This window comes from Blennius ocellaris (genome assembly GCF_963422515.1).
Source record: "Blennius ocellaris genome assembly, chromosome: 4".
Classification (NCBI taxonomy): Eukaryota; Metazoa; Chordata; class Actinopteri; order Blenniiformes; family Blenniidae; genus Blennius; species Blennius ocellaris.
This window is the reverse complement of record NC_137653.1, coordinates 4748049-4771259: the sequence shown is the minus strand read 5'-3', so window position 1 is coordinate 4771259 and position 23211 is coordinate 4748049. Positions and strand designations below refer to the sequence as shown.

The window sequence follows — 23211 nt, the reverse complement described above, 5'->3', positions numbered from 1 at the left end:
AAAAAAAATAAAAAGAAAACATTTGAAGTACAAATAGAAATGACCTTGAAAGCCTTCAAATGTATATAATCTGTTTGAAATGAGCTGTGATAATGATTGGTATTGTACATTATTTTGTCTATGAAAACTTTCACACGAGATTTGATTGAATATGCTATTTTTTTTTTGGGCAGTTTTATTTCAGCTTCATTTAAAAGAGACTATCACATGGTTCTCCCCATTAGGAATGTTTTACTGTTTCTTTCTTTTTTTTCTTTTTTTGTTTCTCCCCCCCCCAAAAATCAGTGTTAACCCAGAGCGTCTCTCTCTCTCTCTCTCCGCTGAGCCGGTACATTCGGCCAGTTCACAAATGAATGCCCGACAAACTCAAAACTTTTGGCCAAAACAAAACAAAATGACTGGACAAAAAACAAACTAAAGGAAACGACATGAGTAAAAAGGGGGTTAGCATGATCACAAGCAAATCAAAAGCAATAGAGACCGACTGCAGAAGCCTGTTGGTTTACATCAATCTGCTCGGAGGTCGAACGAGGACCGTCTGGACTTTTAAGCTTTTGAAGGGTTCCTCTTCAAACTTTTCCAATATTGACCAGCGTTTGCGTCAAATGGGTCCCTCGCGACCGTGTGCAGAAACGACCAGGAATAAATGAGACCACAAGCGTTTCTCAGAGTGACCGGTCATCAACGCTCCACATTTTTCATCTGGTGTGACTGAGATACACATCAAATACAACTTTCATAACCAGATTGACGGTTGTAATCCAATTTGGAAAAAAAACAAAACCCAAAAAGAAGCAGAAACAAAGTCAGGTTAACCCATTTTTCTTATTTTTTATGAGACAAACCCAAAGCTCATCCACTTGAAGGACGTATTGCGACATCAGCTCACAGCTGTTCAATAAATCTTGTCAATGGCTTCTTTCATTGCTAATTTATTCCCTTAAAAAATGTGTAGTTTTCAATTTCAGCTTTATAGAAATACAGGAGAAGGAGCCACACATGTGACGCTTCGGGAAAACTTGGGGAACAATATAAAAGGTGTGTTGCAGGTAAATTCTGGGAGCCAATTACTGCTGTGAACGTCGGCGTTCTCGTGCCCGTTAATTCAACCGTGGTCTCATTTATTCACTGACGGCGTGTTTGTGCTCAAGTTAAAAGTTAAAAGACTTGGACCCTTCAAACAGCTCTGCTGTTTTCAGCCCAGACTGGATGAACTCTATTCTGCTGACGGAGTCAGCTCGTATGGCAGGAGAAACTTCAAATCAAGACCAGCTGATTTAAAAAAAAAAACAACAAAACAAAAAAAAATAAAGAACAAAAAAAACTGAAAAGAAGAAAAAAAAAAAAATTTGTGCAAATATTTCCGATCTGCACTGTTCAAACAGTAGAGTAGAAATATTCAGAAGCAGACGCGGTGAAAGTTGTCGATCTAGCCAAACTTTCCTCCAAACACTTTTCAGAGACTTACTCTCCTCGTATGAACCTCCACTCCTCCACATGAGGTGGCCATTTGTTTTTTGTTTTTTTAAAAAGACGTTAGCGGCTGGCTTTGTCTCGCGTCTTACTTTTCTTGACCTTCTTCTCTTCGTCGTTTTCGCCGGCGCCGAGCAGGGTGAAGATGATACCGGTCTGAGAGTTGAGGCCGACGGCGGACACCACCATCCTGCCCGATCCCTCCATCACGTGGGTCCCTGAGGAGGATTTCGGCAAACGGTCACGACAAAACCCCCGTCTCATAGTTTCGCGTTGAGATACCCCGCCGGGCACTTTTACGCGCGGTGAACCGAGTCGACGGGTTCCGAGAGGTTTTGTGAAATACATCAAGCCGCCTTTTGCTTAAAAAATAACTCCACTCGATTTTACTCGTGGAGGAACAGAGAGAATCTGTGCGGGGAGTTCACGATGTTGCGACTGGAGCTCACCGGACAGCAGCATGGGGTCCTTCTCCATCGACTTCCGGACCTGGTCGGACTCCCCCGTCAGGGAGCTCTCGTCGATCTTCAGGTCGTTGCCTTGGATCAGGATGCCGTCGGCAGGCAGCAGGTCTCCTGCAGGCAGAGAAGGTCAAGCGGATTTATTCCCACCCGCCCAGATGCTGCATTTCATTTATTTCTCCAAACGGCTTCGGTACAAAACAGATTTTTTGCTCCTGAGGTCTAAAAATAATAAAAAAAAGCTGGACTTTAAGAGAAAATAAAAAAATTTACTATCCATTTTCGTCAAAATGGACAAAAGTATATCTATCTCTCTATCCATCTCTATATCATATTATGTGTCACTGAAACCCAGGTTGAAGCCTTGGGCGCAGCGCCAAATTAACCATAATTGAACAAAACATTAACAAGTGAGCCGTTTTAAACATGTTATTAAAGCGGCACTGTACAGGAATGAAGTCATACATCTGCCGTACACTGGGTGGCAGTGTTGAGCAAGAAGCTTCAGCTTCTGTTCTATTGACTTCTGTGTTTCCTTTCAGTGACTCGATTGGCCGCGTTGAGGCGCCATCATGTACAGCAAGACGACAAGCAGCGAATCACAACGTCAAGACAATAAATGTACAACGCTCGTGCTCGGTGTGTGTGTGTGTTTTTTCCGTACCGTATTTGATCTGGGCGATGTCTCCCACCACGAGCTCGGCCACGGGAATCTGGATGACCTGACCTTTGCGGATGACGGTGAACTTTTGCTCCTGCTCGATGCGGCTCTGCAGCCCCCTGAACTGCTTCTCCTTCGACCAGTCGTTGAAGGCCGTCACCAGCACCACGATGATGACCGAGAACAGGATGGCGGCGCCTTCGATCCAGCCGGCCTGAGCCTCTCCCTCGTCCTCCACGCCGCTGGAGACCTCGCCACATGCTGTGGGGGGGGGGGGGGGGATTCCATTTTTAATCCTTAATTCATTTTGAACTTCACATCAGGGTTCAGGTCTAAACTCAGGTGACGGTGGAAGATTCTACCCTCTGGTCTGAGAAGCCAACAGAATTTATCCTCCATGTTTGCCTTAATGTTTGATGGATCACCGACTTACAACAAAAAAAAAAAAAATGCATTTCATGTTTGATTGTGTATGTGGGCCATCAAATGTGTGGGCATGATAATTGTATAATTCTACTGCATTATCACATGATTCTCTTTGCACATTAGGTGTAAAGATATGCGGGGATCAAAACGAGGTATCGGCGGCTGAACGAGAATACTGGCAACCAGAAAGTCGAGCGTCGTTTTGTCATGTTGTTTTACGTGAGTGCAGTGAAGTCGTCTCGCCGTAGTTTGAGAATTAAATTAGTGCTTAGTAAGTCCTCTTTTTTTTTTTTTTTAAAGGTATCACAGATTTTGGGAACAGATGAGAGTCTGTCTCTTCTTGATTTTAGAATTTGAAGATCGCTTCATGTGCTTAAGTATTTTTAGATGTCTTTGTTGCGTGCCAGTACATCTTAAGATCCACACACACACACTTTTTTTTTTTTTTTTGTGACTTTCAGGTCAGGAGACGACGACAGCGACGGCTCTTCTACGACTTTCCTTTGGCGTTTCTCCTGAAGTATTTTGTCACTCATATTAAGACGTGCGTTGGGATGATTGTCCCGTTTGATTCACCGATGTTGCTGAATTTGCGGATATTCACTCGCGCTCGATCGCTCCAACATCTCTTGTGCTCCAGACAACCACGGGGCGGAATATTTTCAAAGGCCACATTTAATAGCTGGAAAAGTCTTCGGCAAACGGCGCGCCGATCACCGTGTTGTTTGAGTGAACCTGAAAAAAAGCCGCGATTTAGCCGACCCGTCCGGCATCGCTTTTGCAAGAACGACCCCGGATTCTGTGATGTGGCGGCGGACGAGGTTTCCTCCCAATAACTCCGGCGACGTCGACGCCGCCAGGACGGTTAAAGCCGCACGGCGAGACGGCGTGGCGTGGCGCCGCACCGTTGCCAGTGTGTCAGCGAAACCTTCCTACTGCTCCTCTTCCCTCTTAACCGCCGCGTCTGAATGACATTTCAGACCGTGGAAATCGCGGGTCCAAAGTGCTTTGATTTCTTTTTATAGCCTTCGCCTGCTTGGTCGGCATCCTTCGTTTTCAAATCCGCAGTCAGCTGCTTAGAGGACGCCATGCACAGCGCTACCGCCGAGATCAGAACGTCGTTCAAACCGTGAATTAGAATCTACTGATGGCTGAAGTGACCAAACATCACAACAGTTTCTATTTTTGTTTTATTTATTTGTTTTTATAATTTATTTCAATTGGTCAAAAGTACTTCATCAGTTGACTTCATCATATCGAAAATGGTCACATTTTTCCACGGTATTGACTATTATTACATCATCAGTTGTGTGTAGCGTCTCGGCTACCAGAACCAGCGACTGTTAGCTCAAAAAAATTGGTGTTTCACAGAGAAAAAAGAGCCTTAATGAAAATGAAAAGGTATTTATTTGCTTATTTGCTGAGCAACAGTAGGCCATAAAAATTATAAAAAAAACAACCCAAAACTCTTTGTCAAGAGTTAATGGACAATGACAAAAAAATTCGCCCTCATTAGTTGTGCCAATCTTTCGCCTGTTTTTTGGGGGAAATGAATCTTCCATGTGTGCTCTAAAACAAAACATAACCAAAGATGAGATCAATGCATTAATAAAAAGCAATTTCGAAGAAAACTCACCTAAATGCATATTTTAATACCAAAATAAAGTGAAACCAAAGCAAATATTTGAATATATTTATTAAACTACCATAAAGTACAATGAATTGAAATTAATTACTTTATATCTCCATATTGATCTTGAATGATCCAGCTTTACATCCCTTTTTATTATTTTAGCTGGAAATCCAAAGTAATTTCTGCTGCAATGCATGACGTGAAAGAACTGAAAGCTTAGCTTAAAAGTTAAAAAAGGTGTCATTCGTGCGTAAATCTGAACACACGACTGCACTAACCTTCGCTGTCGCCCCCCGGTGGGTGATAGAAGGATAAGCCCAGCGAGATGATTGCAGCGATTTCCAGGATGATGAGCGTGACGTCCTGCAGAGCTTCCCACACCAGCTGCAGGAACGTCTTGGCCTTCTTTGGGGGGATGAAGTTCTTTCCAAACGAGGTGTGCCGCTTCTCCAGGTCGACGGGGTTCCCGGACAGACCTGCAAGACACGGACATGAAAAACCTCAATATTTCCTGGAAATGGTCAACGTGTGGTGAAACTCCAACTCGAGTTGAGCGCTGATGTTCTTTAGAGTCCCAAGAAACGAATGTACGAGTTCCACCGAGTATTGTTTTTTTTTTTTTTAACCAATAAAAGTGTTTCAGTGACATTCAAAGAGAGCATGTGGTCTGATGTGACCCAATTTCTATTCCGGCATCACAGAGTCAGTCTGAGATGCAGTGGCAGTGTGAATCCACAGAGGAACCACCGCCGATCTGCCAAGTGCCCTCCTAAACTCTGCATAAGTGTACAGAGGAGTGCTTTGAAATTAAAGGGGGAGGTGGTTGGTGGGGGGGTGAGAACACTGATTGAGGTTTTATATTTAGAGCACTTTGTAGGATGTTAAATGATAAATAAATAAAAAAAACCCACAAAAAAAAACACTCATGGCTTTATCTTTAAAAGCATCTTCACTTTAATTTAAGCGTCGACACCCAGAGGGACCCTGATTGCAGGTCTGGTCAGTCTGTGCATTTCCAGGCAGTGGAGACGATCCAGAGCTGAGCACACACCCCTTAAGGCAGTGTTTTTCAACCTTTTTTGAGCCAAGGCACACTTTTTTCTTTGGAAAAATCTGGAGGCACACCACCACCCGAAAATGGTAAAATTTTAAACTCTGTAGCCTATATTAACGATATAAAGTTATTCTCATCAATGCTTTATCAACAGGAATCAAATAAATACAGAAAAAAAGTATTTCCCAATTTCTTTTTTTTTTAAATTTTTACTCCCTCAGTGTGAAACCTGGACGTGTTTGGATGAACACAGAACTGAGATCCTGGCAGGAATAGAAGACAGACAAACACCAACATGTCTAGTTCGGAGTTCAAATCCTCCCTTTTCAAAAACTTCTCCATCACTGTCACTGACACAGTACACTGATACAAGATGGGAGCAACTGCAGGTGGTGGTGATTAACCAGACTGACGTCTTTCAGTTTCGATTTCAACGGCAAAGTTCTGTGCTGCCATCTATTGGCGAAGAGTATTTATACATGATTAGTCTGCAACACACTGCTCTCACAGCTGACAGCGGCTGTGAGAGCAAATGTTTTTTTTTTAGAAAGTAATGTGAAATTGGATACTTTCCCACGGCACACCTCACTATATCTCGCGGAAACACCAGTGTGCTGCGGCACCGTGGTTGAAAAACACTGCTTTAAGGTTTTCCAAGACCAAACTTGAGCCGTTTCCCCGAGCCAAAACCCCGGAACCTCTCTCCAGATGGCCAACAGCACAGATATCAATAATACAAATGTTCCATATATATACACCGATCGGCCAGCCGGAGGCAGCCAGCTGTCGATCTGCAACAGCAAATAACATTTCTGACACCGTCGGAAAATTCTATCGGGCTGTTTGGTGAACCACTCTCACTGCGTGACATAACGCCTCGGAATTCAAATCGGGACGGGAGACGGCGTGACGACGTCTTTCGTCTGAGGCGGCCCAAGTCGCAGTGGGTCGCCAACCCCCACGACGCCTCTTCCTCCGTCTATACATACGGCAGCGACGTGCGAGACGCACGACAAATGTGGAACTCTCAAAGCCGAGCAGACGGAATATTTCGAGAGCAGAGTTTCGCAAACGACGCCGTGTCGCTATGAAGCGAAGGTGTCGATTCCTACATGTTTTTTTCTCTCTCTGCGCTCCAACACATTTGATTGCGACGCCTGGCTCATTATCAAGCTCTTCTTGCAGAGCCCGGCGATGACGCGGTCGTTAGATCCCGTGAAAACATTTAGAACTGTGGCTTTCATGGACGACGAAGCTCCGACGTCTGTTTTGACGAAGTTCGGGAATCGGGCAGACACGTCAATAAAGTTTCCATCGAGACTCCAGTTTCATGAGAAACCGTGTACATTTGCACACCAGTTTTGGGTGGTTGTTCATTTATTTCTTGATCTGTGCCAAATAATTGTGGGAAGAAGAAGAAAAAAAAAAATCTGATTTGCTCTTTTTCCTGCCTGATGACTCATCCTGCACTCGAGGGTGTTTACCAATGCTGCATCTAATAAAAATGCTAATGCAACGTTACTGTGTCTCCTCTGCACCAACAGCAGTGCCTGCTTTGGATTACAGTTCAAATTGGCAGGATTATGTAACACGCATCCAGCGCAATAGACTGCCGGAAAAGTCAATGAAATGAAGAGCTTGCCCCCCCGCTTTGAGGCATTCCAAACAGGAATATGGACACGTGACAATAGTTGGATATGAATTCATTTTTTTTAAACTGTGTGGAGTTTGAAATATGTGGAGGGATTGTGTAACTAAAGTCAACTTTTGGTTTTAACTGCTATGTATTAATATTCCCAGATGTTTTGATTAGGGAAGGGGCCGATCCGATACCAACGTAATTAACGGATCAGAAATTTCTGGATCACGTATCGGGATCAGAAGTGAAAAAAACGTGGATCGGGCACTTCCCTAATTTTGATTTCTGAGTAACATTCCCCTCATACTCCCAATCAAATATCTTCCTTCCCTAAACGCCCCCCCCCCACACACACACACCTACAGAGAGAGAAGAGGCCATTTAGATGTGAAACGTCAAGCTTGACCCACTTTTGTTGCAGACTGCAGCATTTTCATAAACATCATTTATACTGGGGAACCACCAGTATCGCTCTATCCCACCTAGAAATGGGGTTGTAAGGCCAGAATCATCATTTCCTCTTTTCTGTCTGCACATGTCCTTTATTAAAATGAGATAAAAGGTCAGAAAATGGTGCATTCAGGTGCACCTATGCAGACTGGGAGAAGGTGAGTTCGGTGGGCTGCAGAAAGGAAAACTGGAAAGGAGTCGTTTCCTCTTTCTGTCAATCTTCCCGCTGGTTCATCCAGGCCCCCCCACCCCCCCCACTGTGGACGCTGACCCCCCAAGTCAGGGACCACCACCAAAACCACAGTGTGTTCGTGCTGAATCCACGGCAGCCTGAATTAAACTGAACATCCCTCCTGCTGAACGGGCAATCTGCTGCTCCTCCACAGCCAAGCTGCTCCACGTCAACACCGAGGGCAGAAATTCCATTTTATTTGTTTTGTTTTTGTTGGTTTTTTTTTGGAGGGCTGGGGGTGGGGACAAAAAAAACATTTAAACTGGTTTAGATGGGAACTTAATAACTGGAAATACAGGATTTATCCATGCCGGCATGGTGTGACGTTTATATTTACCAGGGGTATTACTCAGTCAGGGTATTTAAAACCTTTAATGGGAGTACTGTTGACTTCACACCACAGTGAACCATCATGTAATCAAGTGAAGAAAAACAGTCTGCCATTATTCATTCTAACACGCTCTCAGGCAATAAAATGATCCAAACCGTTGTGAGCCAGTCTCTTAAAAGTTAGAAATACGTGCGTGTAGAATAACTGCAATTTCTATTATTTAATAGTTTTGATTTGGTTATGGCCAAAATCCCCCCTGACTTATTTGTGGCTTCAGTCAACACAACATTTATCACTCCACTTCACCAGGCGAGAAACATGGACCAGAAGAGTGTTCCCAAAAAAAATAAAAATACAAAACTGCCTCAAACTTCTGTGAGCATCAGTCACAAGAGGATTCATCTAATGAGTCGATAAGTTCAGCGGCTTGAAAAATCCCTGCCACATTTCACTTCCTGTGCCTCGGCGGACAGAGTCCTGCTCCCCAACCCTCCGCTCGCCGAAGACCAAACAATATCCGTACGTTATTGATTCCAGAGTGGTGACCGTTTCTTTTCCAGCGGTGACTCACATCCGAGCCGCTCATTCATGCTTCCATATAAAGACAATAAAAAAAACCAGAGTCAGCCCAGCGGGAGACGGGCATCCGATTTCAGAGCTGCTTACCTGCGCCTTTATTAAAAATAGATGCAAAATGAGATTTTCTAAGTACCATCTGTAGTGCGTTACGCTCAGGTAATTACGAGCAGGCGATCGCCAGCTCATCTGTATTTATAGAAGTCCTGAGCCTGAGCTCTCTTACCGCATGACCTTGTTATCAATGACAAGAGAAGTAACATCACAACAGTGGAATTCTCTCTTTTTTTTTTTTTTAACAGGGACTTGTGAGAGCAAGGTAAACAGTTCCACTGATGTGCATCGTCCCCGATAAATCTGTCAGTTGAAACCCGGACGTCTGAGCGTTGCTCCGCACGGCAGTGCGGGTAGCAACATGGCTGCCTGCGGATCCTTAAGTGAAATTGGGAAGATGTGCAGTGAAACGTGAGCTGAATGTCAACAGACGGCACCGCCAGGATTTCTCACGGAGGCAGGCTCTGGAAGTCAGCAAGAACGAGAGCCGAGACGTGGTAATATCCCCACGTGCCTCCGCTAATGGCCGGCTCCTCTGCGTCTCTGATGAATCTCCGAGTACACGGCGCCGGATGGAAAGTCCCCCCCCCCCCCCCCCCCCCGGCTCCGCCTCCTCATAATCTCTCCGCAGCCACCTCGTTTCCTTTTAATCAATTCACAGAAAAAACCGAGTTAAACCACCACGGCTGCATGCTTTCACACCTTCACGGCACCTTCTTTGACTTGGCTCACCACAACGTCTCATGTTAAATAAATGCGTCTTCGCTTAACGTGTAATAGGCCCGTCGTCATGGCGCCGCGCTTTTTATACCGACGAGCCATCCTAATAGTGAGGGTGTGAACAGATTTAGATCGCTGAACCAGAAATAAATACATCGACGGGAGACGTTTCAGCTTCGGTAACTGGATCGACGACACGTTGGCATGAAAAGGTGGAAATCGAACCGGCGACTCCGGAGCTCGCGAACATATCGGTCCGCCTCGACGCTTTCCGGAACACACCGACTCACGTTTCCGTTCGGATGTTTCGATCAGAACTGAACAGACTCAATCGTTTGAACCCTCAAGATGACAAGAGGTGGAGGACGAGATAAAGTGTTGTGACTTGAGACCAGGATAAATTACTTTTTCAAAACAGAAATGAGGTGAGGTGATATCGGGCAAAAAGAAAAAAAGATTAGACGAAGTTGCGCGACATGACAGGGAAACGGGAATAATCCTGAAAATGCCGACTCGTCTCAGCCGACGATGCCCCGAATCGACGCGTTCTTATTAAACAGCGGAACAGAAACTAACAAGCGTCTCAGGCGCTCAGAGAGGCAGAGAGAATATTCAGGGAATATGCTGAAAATGGAATGGCGCGCCTTTAAAGCCGCTCCCCGAGGACGACATAAAATAGTTGGGAGCCAGATGATGATGCGAGACGAGATGGAGCGAGATTTGTTTGTCATGACGAGATGAAGAATGAAGACGGGGTGAGCCGAGGTGACTCTGGCAGTGGCGGTTCTAAAATAAAGCATAATGAAGCGGGGAGTTATGAGACGGAGTGAGATTAGATGATGGAAAATGGAAATCTCAAATCGAGTCAAGCGGCGAACTAAAGAACACTATAAATGAGTGGAGTTGAATTGCAGAAATTGAAGAGGTGCGAAGACCTGATAATACCCGGAATAACCACAAAAAAAGTGTGCTTTATGGGATGTCGTGAAATTAGGATTAACATGAGGCCAAATAAAAAGGACAAGAGAAAAACCCTGCTGGAGATCAAATGTGTTTGAAATAAAAAAGAAAATGTGGCCATAATAATAATAATAATAATAATTGATTGATATGCAGATTTGGTGTTGGAAATTTCTCAAAAGCTGTGAATACACAGATTATTAAAAATTTTATTTTTTTTTAATAAAATTTAGATGAGATAAAGAACAGTTAAAGTTGCAAAACAATGGGATAAAATGCGCTGAAAACTAAAGCGATGAGAAATAAAGGGAGTAGAAAAGAAGCAACAATTCCAGAAATGATAAGAGGAAAAAAAACATGGGAGACACAAAGAGATGAGATGGAAAACATTGAGAAACCGAAAAGAAAAAAGAAAGGATGGTAAAAAGTAAAAAGACAAGGACAGAATTAAAAAAAGAAAGAAAAGAAAAGAAAAATATATAAGGAAACAACAAACGGTGAGATCAGATGAGGATAAAGTGACGTTGAAGAAAAATAATTTGAATGGAGTATAGACGCAGCGGTGAGATGACCTATAGGCATTATTCTAAAATGTATTTTCAAAATGAAACGCCGTCGTACTCCCATAGAAGACTAGAATAGAATAGAAGACAGACAAACACCAACATGTCGAGTTCGGAGTTCAAATCCTCCCTTTTCAAAAACTTCTCCATCACTGTCACTGACACAGTAAACTGATACAAGACGGGAGCAGCCGCAGGTGGTGGTGATTAACCAGACTGACGTCTTTCAGTTTCGATTTCAACGGCAAAGTTCTGATCAGCCATGAAAACGTTCACAGATTTCCAGCGCACCGTCGGAGTTCACGCTTCCCGACGCGTCCGACGAATCATCTCAGCAGCTTCCAAAGCTGGAGACGCAACATCCTCACGACCGGTGAGTATTTAAAAAAAACAAAAAAAAAAACACTTTCTGTCAAAGTCGTCATGACCAATGTTTTATCACACCAGAGTTCACTTCAAAGTCGGCGACTGATGCTGAAAGCTGCCGTCACACTAAAATAACGAACAGAATCACAGAGCGGCGTCACCGGCCGCATGAGCGATTCAACATGTTTTTTGGGGTTTTTTTCTCTCCCTCTCCTTTGGTTGAACGCCGTGATCGTGATGGCAGGCTTCATCTATCGCCTGGCTTCGACTGGTTGTTGGTGAACGTCCCTATGGAGATGCAGATTAAAGCTCCGGGACGATGTTCCAAAACAACAGACGAGCGGCTCCGCTGCACACTCGCTTGTCACAGATGTTTATGAATTTCAGCTTTCAGCACAAATGGACTTCATTGGCTGGAAAGAAAGGAGGAAAAAAAAAAAAAAAAAAAGGTCTCTTCAAATCCACAGCCTCATCAAGACAAACACGCAGCTTCATTAGTTACTACAAACAGTTTTCACTTTCATTCATTGTCCTTCTACAAGAAAGACTCCGTCCTGCATCCAGATTTCTCCCGTCGCCTTTCATCTTTTCCATCTTCACTCTGCAGAGCGTCATTCGTTTCGCTCATTTCCTGCAACTGGACCAACGGCGCAAACGGGTCGTGCCATTTTCACACGGTTGCGCTAATCTCACATTTGACCTCATTAACGCTTGAAGATGTCGCTTATAGAATAGAGTAATAGAATACTCACCCAAACTAAACACAATCTTGCATTCAAATCTAATTATAAAATCCAATTTCAACTGCATTTCACCTTCAAATGTCCTCCGCAGAGGTTCTCGTCGTTCGCAATAGTTCTTCGAGGGGCTGTTCATTTGGAGCGGATGTTTTCTGTTATACGTGAACATTTCTATATATAACAATTATGAACTTATTAATATTAGAGTGTGTTTTCTTTACCAAGGCCAAAGTTTGAACGTTGCTATTCAGTTCCACTTTTCTTTTAAGCTTTTAAAGAGTGAAGCACTATTGTGCCCGAAAGGTGATTTTGAAGTTTGGGAGTCGTTTGTGTTTTTACTTCACAGTGGCACCATGTTCTCCCAGAGTTTTCTGCTTTCCTCTCGTTGTCCAGAAACGTGTGTCTTGACCACAAGTCATCTTTGGTTTCCAATATTTGGAAGTTAACCGTTATTCCGAAACAGATTTGCTCAACAAAAAATAACAACAAAAAAAAAAAAAAACAAAGCCCTGAGATCTAATTTCGGCTGAATGGGGCTGGTGTTCACTCCATTTCAGTTTCCCACAGTCCCACACAGGCCTGGCGGAGGCTGCGTGTCCATCTCGGACACCTTCCACTCAAATATCACCGTCATTCACTCCGTAAAGCGGCTCGTCTTCCAATCGCGATGTTAGTTATTCGATAAACCATCTCAACACGTCCGTGTGTCGTGGCGAATTTGTGCCAAACACAGAACCTCAAATTGCCCCCAGAAGGAGGCCGAGGGCAATTTGGCAGCTGCTAGCCGTCGGTGTGTCGGTGTGTGTGTGTGTGTGTGTGTATGGATGAATACTAATGACATTGTAAAAAGCTTCGAGACTGATGAAGCAGTGAAAATGTGCCACATAAGGGAAGTTCATCGACGTGGGAAGCCATGTGGCGGAGAATCGAAATGATCTTATTCCCCGGGTGACGTCGACGCCGGTCGAGGACGCTTCGCTCACTCGGGGGAGCAAAACGTGACCTCGGCGCCGCCAGAAGATTTACTGCAACTGCACTTGCGATTAAACCGGCTCTCTGTTGAACGGAGAGGTTCAGATAGAAGTTCACACGGCGGTGAGCTGCAGGGTTCGCAAGCGTGTGACGAAATACACCATGAAATCAGCTTTTATGAGGATCTGCAGCCTATTTTTTTTTTTTTGTGTGTGTGTGTGTGTGTGTGAAAATCTGAAAAGGCAAACAAATGAGGCTCATTGTTGGTAAAACTTGCGGGTTTCCCCGGATTGTACCCTGACAAACGTTTTCGTACAGAAGACCGGGAGGAGTTCCTTTCTTCCAGAAGCCGGTTTCATTTAAGAAAAATAACCTACCGAATGCAGATACATAGAAATTAGAGTAGTTTATTAACCGAACAAGCTCGTGTTTGAAATAAGTTACACAGAACATGTAAACGGCACAGTCTGTCTGACGGTCTTGCTGGAAAGAAACATTGTTCCTTGGCAACCGTCGGTTGAAAAATATTCAAAATATGCCATTGAGAAGATCACATGTGAAAAGAAAGCGATCGGCAAAACAAAATCTGAATATGTCAGAACGGAACGAGAGGAACAGGATAGAATAGATGGAATGAGAAAACAAAACAAGACAGAAGAAGAAGAAAAGAGCAGGTGAGAATAAAGCAGAATGGAGCAGAACAGGATGGAGTGATGAAGGATGTGTGCAGAATAGCGATGGATGGAATCTCGGTTATCACGTTCATGCTCTTCTGGTTTAGCGTGGCTTTTGAAAAGCTCACGGTGGACATCCTTTACCGGGGAGGTTTCCCTCTTCCCTGGACAAAAAGTCCATTCAGTTTGCTAAAATATGCATGAAGATACATAGGATATGTATCTTCATATCTGATGAGGATGGTTATGAACGTTGAAGTTATAATACACATTATAAACAGCCACGGTGGTAATAAATGACCTTCTGCAGTTTAAAAACTCCCAAGATGACTAATTTTTTTTCCCATGAACCAAATGCTTTGCTCTATGATTGACTAGTAATATTATATGTGTTGAAGCCATTAAAAAAAAAAAAAAAAATACATGGCAGTGCACGTCGCTCAGACTTAATCTGCATGAGTAACACAACATGCAGTAAGAGTGGAGAGTCACGACAACGCCTGTGGTCATTTTTCAGCTTTTATTTTGCCTTTGGTTTAATGAATGGAAGGCACAGGTGGATGATTTCAGCGATCTATTACATCTGGAATGACATGATCTCTGCTCTGATTGTGAGTGACAGCCGTTTACACGCCGCTCAAAACACACACACACACACACACCAACACACACTTAGATGTGATTTATCCTCTCTAAATAATTATACTCAACCATCAAAACGACAAACTGTGCAGCGGCAAAGCCGACATGTATTCACGCCCCTAAATTTAACTTATTTAACTTTCTGAATAAAAAGAAAATTACATCAACAAACACTACGAGAGAAAATAAATGTGTTTTTCTAAAATAACTTTGGATGCATTATTTACGTGCTGAAAGCAGTGCTGGCGTCTCTTCAAATATAAATACCACACTTTGCACACAAAATCTCCTCCACTTCCACGTTGAGCGAGACGAACCTCACGTTTAAAGTGAAGTACGTGTTTTTCTGTAGGGGGGGGGAGAGAGAGAGAGAGAGAGAGAGAATGACACATGAAGAGTGTTGCATGTCTCGCTGTCTTTATCCCTCCAAGGATCATTCTGCATCAATTGGCATGAGACATGGATGTCCCCAGGGTGTGTGTGAGTGTGTGTGTGTATGTGTGTGTGTGTGTGTGTGTGTGTGTGTGCGTGTGCGTTACAGTGTGGAGGTCTCGGGTCACGCAGCTCTGACTGACTCTCAGATTGGCTGCCGACTTCTCACACCACAGAGATCTAATAGAGGCGACACGCCAGCAGGCCAAGAGAACCTCTGAACCGACGTCCTCCTGTGTGCGTGTCTCACCGACACGTAGCTCCGATCTCAGAGTGGATATCCATTTATCAGAGACCCTGGCTTTCGAGAACACGCTCTCCCGATTGAGTCCAGGTTGGTTTATTTGATCTAATTCATGAAAAGATTCCAGTGACTTTTATCAACACACACCCCGAGCCTGACTAACCTCCGAAGCATCATTTTAAAATACATTTATTTCAATGTTATGAGTCGACCATCAGGCCCAGCCACTTTCCCCATTGCTCCATTCCTCGTGTCACTACTTTGATTTCTTTTAGAAATATATAGATTTTTAGTAGGTCAAGGAAGTTTTCAATGAAATATTTCACTCAAGCAAAAAAAATGTGTAATAAAATATTCTAAAGCCTTTGTTTGCTTACTGCCTTGCTGGAAGCAAGCAAAAAACTATAACTAAGAAATGGTTATCCTTGGACACAGGAACTTTAACATAATGGTGGGAAACCACATTGGAAATCTATAGGATGGAAGAGTTGACAGCTTTGGTGAATGATAAACACAGTTGGTTTGACGCATGTTGGGTAAGTGGGCGACACACACCAATGCAAACAGGCCCAATTACATACTCAAAATGCAGACTATAGTTAGTCTTTCTTTTTCTCTCTCTCATCTTTATTGTTGATATCCTTTCTTTAATTGAGAATTAATTGTTATCTACTGGTCACTCCCTGTTCTACAATGTTCTGTATGTTTTATTGTGTCAAAATATAAAAACTCATAAATAAAGAATTTAAAATAAAAAAAAAATAATTCTAAAGCCCGACAGACAGATGGATGGTGAATTCTTTACGGGCGACGGGGGGGAACCAGACGAAACCCACACAAGCGCAGGGAGAACATGCAAAACCCCCAGGTAGAGAAGATTCTTGGCCCAGAGTGGAATTGAGGCTATTCTCACGGGCAAACCGGCTCCATGCGGCCAACAAACATGTTCATGTCTGCTTTGATCGCGTTAACCATGTTGCGTCTACTGGGTTTTTAAAAAAAAACTAAAAAAACAAAAAACAACTGTCGAGCGAATTGGGACATTTATCAGAAGAGAAGCAACATCAGAAGAATCGCATAAATCTCAGCATCTGCTCGTCATCCGACGACAGCCAGACGTGGCTTGAATCCAGTTTTAGCTCCTGGTCCTGCAGAATTTATTTGAACTCGTTCACGTGAAGAAACCAAACGCAGGAAAAAAACAAACCGTCTTCCTGTCGTCTTCTCGCCTCGACAAATGACAGAAAACGCCGCCGCTCATCGGCGCTCTCCTAAAAATAGTCGCCTATTTTTAGGACCGCAATGTCTTTTGCGTGAAACCCTTTGAAACCGGTTAAATAAACTTTACATCCGACTGTGTGTTTCATGCTCTAACATGTCAACGCGAAACGCTCGGACTTGGATTAATCGACGATCTCAAGATTCCACTTTCATGCTAATTTTACAGACTGAGCGCTGAAGAAAGCTCTAATTATCACCAACAGGAGAGTGAGACAAACAGACAAATGGCAGACAAACCATCTCACAAGGTTAAATATAACCGCGCGAAGAACGTGACGTGAAGCTGCTTGTGAGACGATCGGGTTAAGAGAACTGGCGGCGGGAGACTGAAGCGGAAAGTCGTTTTCGTCCCGCGTTGAGAAAGTGAGTCGTCTGGATTTTCGGGGCCTCGGGTCTCGTGGTTCACGTGACCACGGGAAATCAGGTATCGACGTGAGGAGTCGGCTTTAAAGGTGAGAAACGGGCGACCGCGGCGTGAAACTGGGGTTTCATGCGGGTTTCCCTTCTGTCGCAGAGACGCTGAAATCAACGAGTCGCACTGTGAGAAGATACGCTGAAAATATGATCGTTTTCATCTGATTATTTAATGTAGGGTAATAAAAATAAATGTTTATAATAATATTGGTCCCCCAAACCTGCAGCCACAACAAATAAAGGATGATCCTTTGTTTCCCCCCCCTATCATTATTAGTTCTTTTCTCCTAGCTTGTTTGTTGTTCATTTATATATTGTGTTGTTGACTTTTTGAAATAAAATAAGGTAAAAAAAAAACAAAAGCGGGCCTGCATGCCTCACAGGAAACACATGTGGGTCACCACGCCACCGAAACAAACCCACCAAGTCTATAACCAGTAAAACTCAATGAGGTTTTGACGGTTCGTCGCCGAGGTCATCTCTGCTTTCCACCTCTTTATTTCTCTGCAGCTCGTGTCTGAACAGTATTTCAACTGAGTTTTCCAATGATCTGCTCACAGAACAAACAACTGGAACTCGGCAGTGTGTTGCATAAATTAAATCTAATTAAAAGCAAAATTAAAAAAATGCGTTCCTTTTCATTAAAGCCAGATTTGTAATTCAAGTGTTGCATTGTGTCCTGCTTGCAAAGCAGATGATTAAACCTGCTGTTATATTTGCTTTTTAAACACTTTCTTTTGCGACACAATCTATCATTTATTCCGTCATAAAGAAAGGTAGCGTTGCCAGATTGCATTTTCATGGAGGTTTGAATGAGTTAACCTGCAAATTCATATTAAAGTTTGCCCATTTTCTTGTAATATATGTAATTAGAACTTAGAAGACTTAGAAAATAAACTTACTGGATGTCTTATTTTTGAGATACAGCCAACATACCTAGATAGCGAAATCTGACCAGTAATTGTTCAAAGCTTTGTGGAAAATATGAAGATATTCTCTTATTTTCTTTGTAGGTACCACATATACAAAAGTAGGACATGCCTAAGGCAAACAGTTTTATGCTTTAGCCACCAAGGTTTAATCAGTGTATCATCAGATCAGCTTCGGAATAAGTTCATAAAATCTAAAGAGGAGAAACCACTGCTCCAAACTGCCAGCATGCGTATCGTTTACATCCTTTAATAAGACCTTAAAAATTCCAATTTCAGGACAAATTGAATTGGACCACTACAAATTCTCCTCTTTTTTTTTATCTTTCTAACTTTGATGAGTTCGGCCAGTGTCTCGGCCTCCTTTAACCGTCACGTTTTCTCATTCCTGCAGTCGCGACTTGACGACAGTGACGCCGACGGGGCCGTGATGTGACGACGAGGTGAGCGCCGTTATTCCCTAGAGTGGCATTAAAAGCAGAGCAGTGCAGCTATATGGCCATTTGGCAGACAGCACTGGTCTAATGGCAGACTCTATCCATTTATACGATGGGGTGGGGGAGAAAAAAAAAAAAGAAGCCCAGTATGAACCCCTCTGCTGCTTTCATTTTAAAATCCGTCTCCCAAGAGGCTCGGCGCATTCTGGAAGTGACCAACTGAACCACTGTGTTCATAAACTCTGGAGATTACGCTAATGTAGGACACAATATTACAGACAAACAACAGATATCACCTGAGCTGACACTTGTTCAGTGTTGCACACCAACACACACATTATACACGTTTGCCATCAATCTTACATTTCGGTTTTCTCAATTTTTTCTCTTTCTTTTTTTTTTTTTTGACCCCCCCCCCCCCCACAAAGAACCCCACTCCTCCGCCGTGAAAATATAATTACACTTTCTTCATTAAAGTAAGTAATTTCTTGCGTGGAGGACGCGACTACAGCTGTCCTCTGATTACTAAATGGAACAGAGCAATGATCTATGGAGCCATTAGGGGAACGGGCTGGAACTAATTTCAATCCAGGAATGGACCGATGGCTGTAAACACACACACACACACACAGATACACACAGACACACACACGCACACACACACACACACACGCACAGGGATCAAAGGATGAGAGCGGGAGAGAGAAATAAACAGCAGCATGTCGGCCATTTTCTGGTCTCACACTGAGCTCGGAGTGAAATCCAAACTGATCGTCTCTCGTCACAAAAGCAAGGAGTGTGTCCATCTTTTCGCCAGACACGTTGTCTGTTTGGACGAAAACCCCCCCCCCCGGCATGCGGCGGCTCTCACGCCACTGCCCGGTTACACCCCCCCCCCTCCCTCCCCCGGTGAGTCTGGTCAATGTAATTACCCCTTCATGTCCGTCGACACACCTTGGGACTGCTACCGTCGCGATGGTCGCCGCCTGCAGCGCCGCAGACCAACACGAAACTTAAAACAGCGCTACGCGACTCGGCAAGTCTCAGGCCGACGGTCATTAGTGAGGTGAAAACATCCGATCAGCCCACAGTCTGAGGAGCGGAACGCAATGCCGCCGCGTCCCGGTTTAGCGATAAAACGCCTTGCTCGCGCCGGGCGGCGGTGGATTAACGGGAGCCCGGGACCGGGTCAGGAGGAGTTTAATGTGCCGCGGAGGAGCGCCGCGCTCCGAGGGTGGAGACAAACGAAGGTTAATTGTGTAGCTACTCTCTTTCCCTCCTTGGCTAGTCTGGTTGGAGACGTTGGGAGACGACTTGTTTTGTTGAACTGGTTCCATTTCTTAAGATGATGAGCCGGCGTCATGAATTATGTATCGTATTGAGCGTATTAGTAGAAATAGCAAAATTGATACAGATCCCACGGTTGCTCATTAAAAGAATTGTATAGTCTAATATAAGAACAAAGCATTCGGTTCCAATAAAAGACGATTAACAGTAAAAAAAAAAACACAAAAAAAACCTGACTTCATTCTGGTTATATTCAGATGATTAAACATGAGCTTACCGTCTTTCTGTATGAATAAAAAAGAAGAAAGTATCTTCGGCACCTTTTAAGTAAATTCTTTGAAACTCGCTCGCACGTCGTGGGAATGCGGCCATCGGTTACCATGGAAACCGGCAGACCTGAAACGCCCCGCTCCAGTTCTCCACTGTTCACACGAGAGATCACCGACGCCACCACACAGCCGGCTCAGCGATCAATCTCGCGGCACGACAGATCACTCGGTAAATTTGTCGCCCGACATCTTTGACGACGAGCTTTGTCCGCGTTCGAAAGACGTTCGACCGGCTGCTACGTCGGCTCCGGTGCTTAAGCCGAGAAACGGTTATCGGTAGAGGCCTCGTATTCTTTAGTCGCAGGGAACATCCTGTTAACGACTGTGCCTGCTGCCAGGGTGGTTCACAAAAACACATTTTAAACATACAACACAATCTACAAATCAAATCCAATTCTGTAGGTGTGTGACAGTGTAAATACTGTAATCTAACTATATATATGGAAACAAATATCTGTATACACACACATATATATATATATATATATATATATATATATATATATATACTGCTTAATAATCCTTTTCACATTATCTATGATTGTCTGTCATCCATCCCTCCATCACTGGAACCCCCCCCCCCCCATTGTGGAACAGATAAAGTCCATCTTATTCCAAAGGTAAAGACCATTTTCAGGATTAAGCCCCACGGGAGCGGAGCTCCACTTTGATTTGGCAAATCCTAGATTGGCGAGGGACGCCACAGCCCTTCCTACAGACTGAAAGAAAAGGAAAAGCCCCGGGCAATAATGCAGGGCGAAGAGAAAATCGGGTGTGGGGGTTTGCCGAGGCCGATTCGCTCCTTACCTTCTATCGGCGACGTTTTCAGGCGGCGGCAGATGCCCTGGACGTCCCCGTAAGTGTCTCGTATCTTGTTGACGGCCTCGGCGCTCCGCAGCTCCATCACGCCCCGCAGCTCCATCACGTTCACCCCAAAGTCCCCGTCATGGTTGCCCTCGGCAACCGAATTCCCCGGAGGGTGGTCCGCCGTATTATTGGCCATGTCTGTCTACCTCTTCACAGCAGTGTCGTGCCCTCTGAGAGTGTCTTCGCTGGAGCGGCGACGTTGAAACGTTGGCAGCGCCGACGGTCCGCGGGAGTCGTGGGTCGTCTTGACGCTCTCACGGGAACGGCGAGGCAGGTAGAGGAGGAGACGGTCGCTGGGGTTAACTCCTGACCTTGACGTGCATGCTCCTCTCGGTTAACATAGAAACAGGGGAGTGGACATGGTCTGCCGGGGCCACGCTGCAGAAGAAACAAGCAAAAATTTTTTTTTTTTTAGAAACTTGGAACCAGACATTCACAGAACAGTTCAGCTCAGGACGACCCTTTGACATTTTTTCCCCCCCAATTAAAAGCACAGAGATTAATTTGGCCAATTATAGGAGCGTTTGTTATTTCAAAATCTTGAAGGGATCCCCAGAAACTCCTAGATCATTATAATATAAACTGATAATCAGTTCACTCCTCCGAGATTGCTTTTAAAATATCTGCTCCTCCTCAAAACGCCCCCCCCCCGCTCCAAAACAGCATAATTTATTCTTCCCCACTATTTATGGGTCACATCCGTCGAGTATCACCAGTAAATTAATTCATCCGCAACGCTCAGAGCAGATCGAACACCAGACAAGACTGAAAAGCCGCGGTAATAAGAAGAAATCAATGACGGAATTATAGAAATACGTAGCATTTCTTTTGATTGTCAAAGCAAAATTGCATTCAGTTCCTTTTTTTGGGAAACTCAAGTCCATTTTCTTTTTTGTGTGCAATATATACATATAGACACACATATACATATACATATATATATATACACATACATATATATACATACATACATATATATGCATACATACATATACATACATACATGCATATATACATATACATACATACATACATATATACATATGCATACATATATAAACATATGCATACATATATACACATATACATATATACGTATATATACATATATATATATACAGAGCAAAATTTAAAGCTACAATTGTTGGCAAAAGTGTAATCATGAAACAAGAACACACAATAAAAATGTTTTAAAATGCAAGATTATAAACAGGATTTAAATTTTTTTTAAATAATCAGCCAATCAAATGTTAATCAAATATTACAGGAATATTTGACTCGTCCAAAAAGGTCAAAAAGAAGAAATATCATAACCATATTTCTACATCCAGAGATATTAACTGTAGTGGTCACTTCTGGCGCGGTGAGTTAAAAACCATCAACGATACGAGATCGTCAGTGTCAGGAAGCACCGCCGTAACAATGTTTGACAACAAATGTACTTGAAGCAATTCCAAACGAGAGAAGAAATGGATCATGAGTCCAGCGGTGCTGCGGACTGGACTCACACATGAGGAAGTGGAGGACAGGAATGAATACGCCGCAGCGCCGAGAGCCAATCGACATTAAGGAGAAGACAACGGGCCAATGAGACGGAAGAGATCCGCGTGGCCAGCGGGTGCGAGTGTGATTAAAAAAAAAAAGAGTGTGTGTGGCCAAATTGTGGCATTCCAGCCCATCGCCGCACATTATGTAAGTGCACATCAGAGGCCGGCCCCCCATTTCTCACTATTTAGTGCAATGTCATGGAAAGACACACACACTAACACACACAGACACAGACACACACACAGGGGTCAGACATGTCCTCTGGTGGCGTTGGGCTGAATCTGGACAATGAGGGCTGGCAGAAGAAAAAAACCAAGAGGCGTTTTGCATATATAATTGTGAAATTTCTGGGAACATTTCGTTGCCAACATCGACTGAATCAGAGGTCTTTTTGCAGCGTGCTGCCATACTGCAAATCATTGTAGTTTTACTGTATATGTCAATCCCTGCAATACTTGATCGTTTGTCTTAGTTTTTTTCTGGTTCACTATAAATAAGTAAACAACACAACCCATAAAAACATGCATCTTCTAGACCGGTGTTTTTGTTTATTTCATTTTTATAAAATTTGGGTTACCATGTAGAAGAGGTGCAAGTCAATCAATCCAGCTGGTAGCGCACACCCTCGACCCCTCGACCACCACAAGGAGGCAAGTTTACCGTTACCCGCTAATCTAATGAGTTTATAGCTATTGTGGGAAGAGGAACCCTTCCATTTGGCTATATATGTGAATTCAACAGTAAAAGGCAGCCCCCCCCTTTTATCTCAAACTCCAACCTGAAGATATTTGGAAGCCCTCACTTCCCAACCTGGTG

At 43.7% G+C, this 23211-nt stretch overlaps 1 protein-coding gene across 1 annotated transcript in view; it reads right to left on the bottom strand.

The window, feature by feature from the left end:
• The window catches only part of LOC308128999 (plasma membrane calcium-transporting ATPase 1-like), a 56645-nt gene extending 35438 nt beyond the window's left edge, over positions 1-21207 (bottom strand). Inside the window, exons 1-5 of the mRNA XM_080494735.1 lie at positions 20788-21207; positions 4933-5130; positions 2599-2856; positions 1923-2048; positions 1566-1691 (exon numbers count right to left, since the gene is read on the bottom strand). Of these exons, the coding sequence (XP_080350861.1) occupies positions 1566-1691; positions 1923-2048; positions 2599-2856; positions 4933-5130; positions 20788-20983 (904 nt within the window). The 5' untranslated portion in view covers positions 20984-21207. The remainder of the gene's footprint in view (positions 1-1565; positions 1692-1922; positions 2049-2598; positions 2857-4932; positions 5131-20787) is intronic.
• Positions 21208-23211: the final 2004 nt, after the last annotated feature.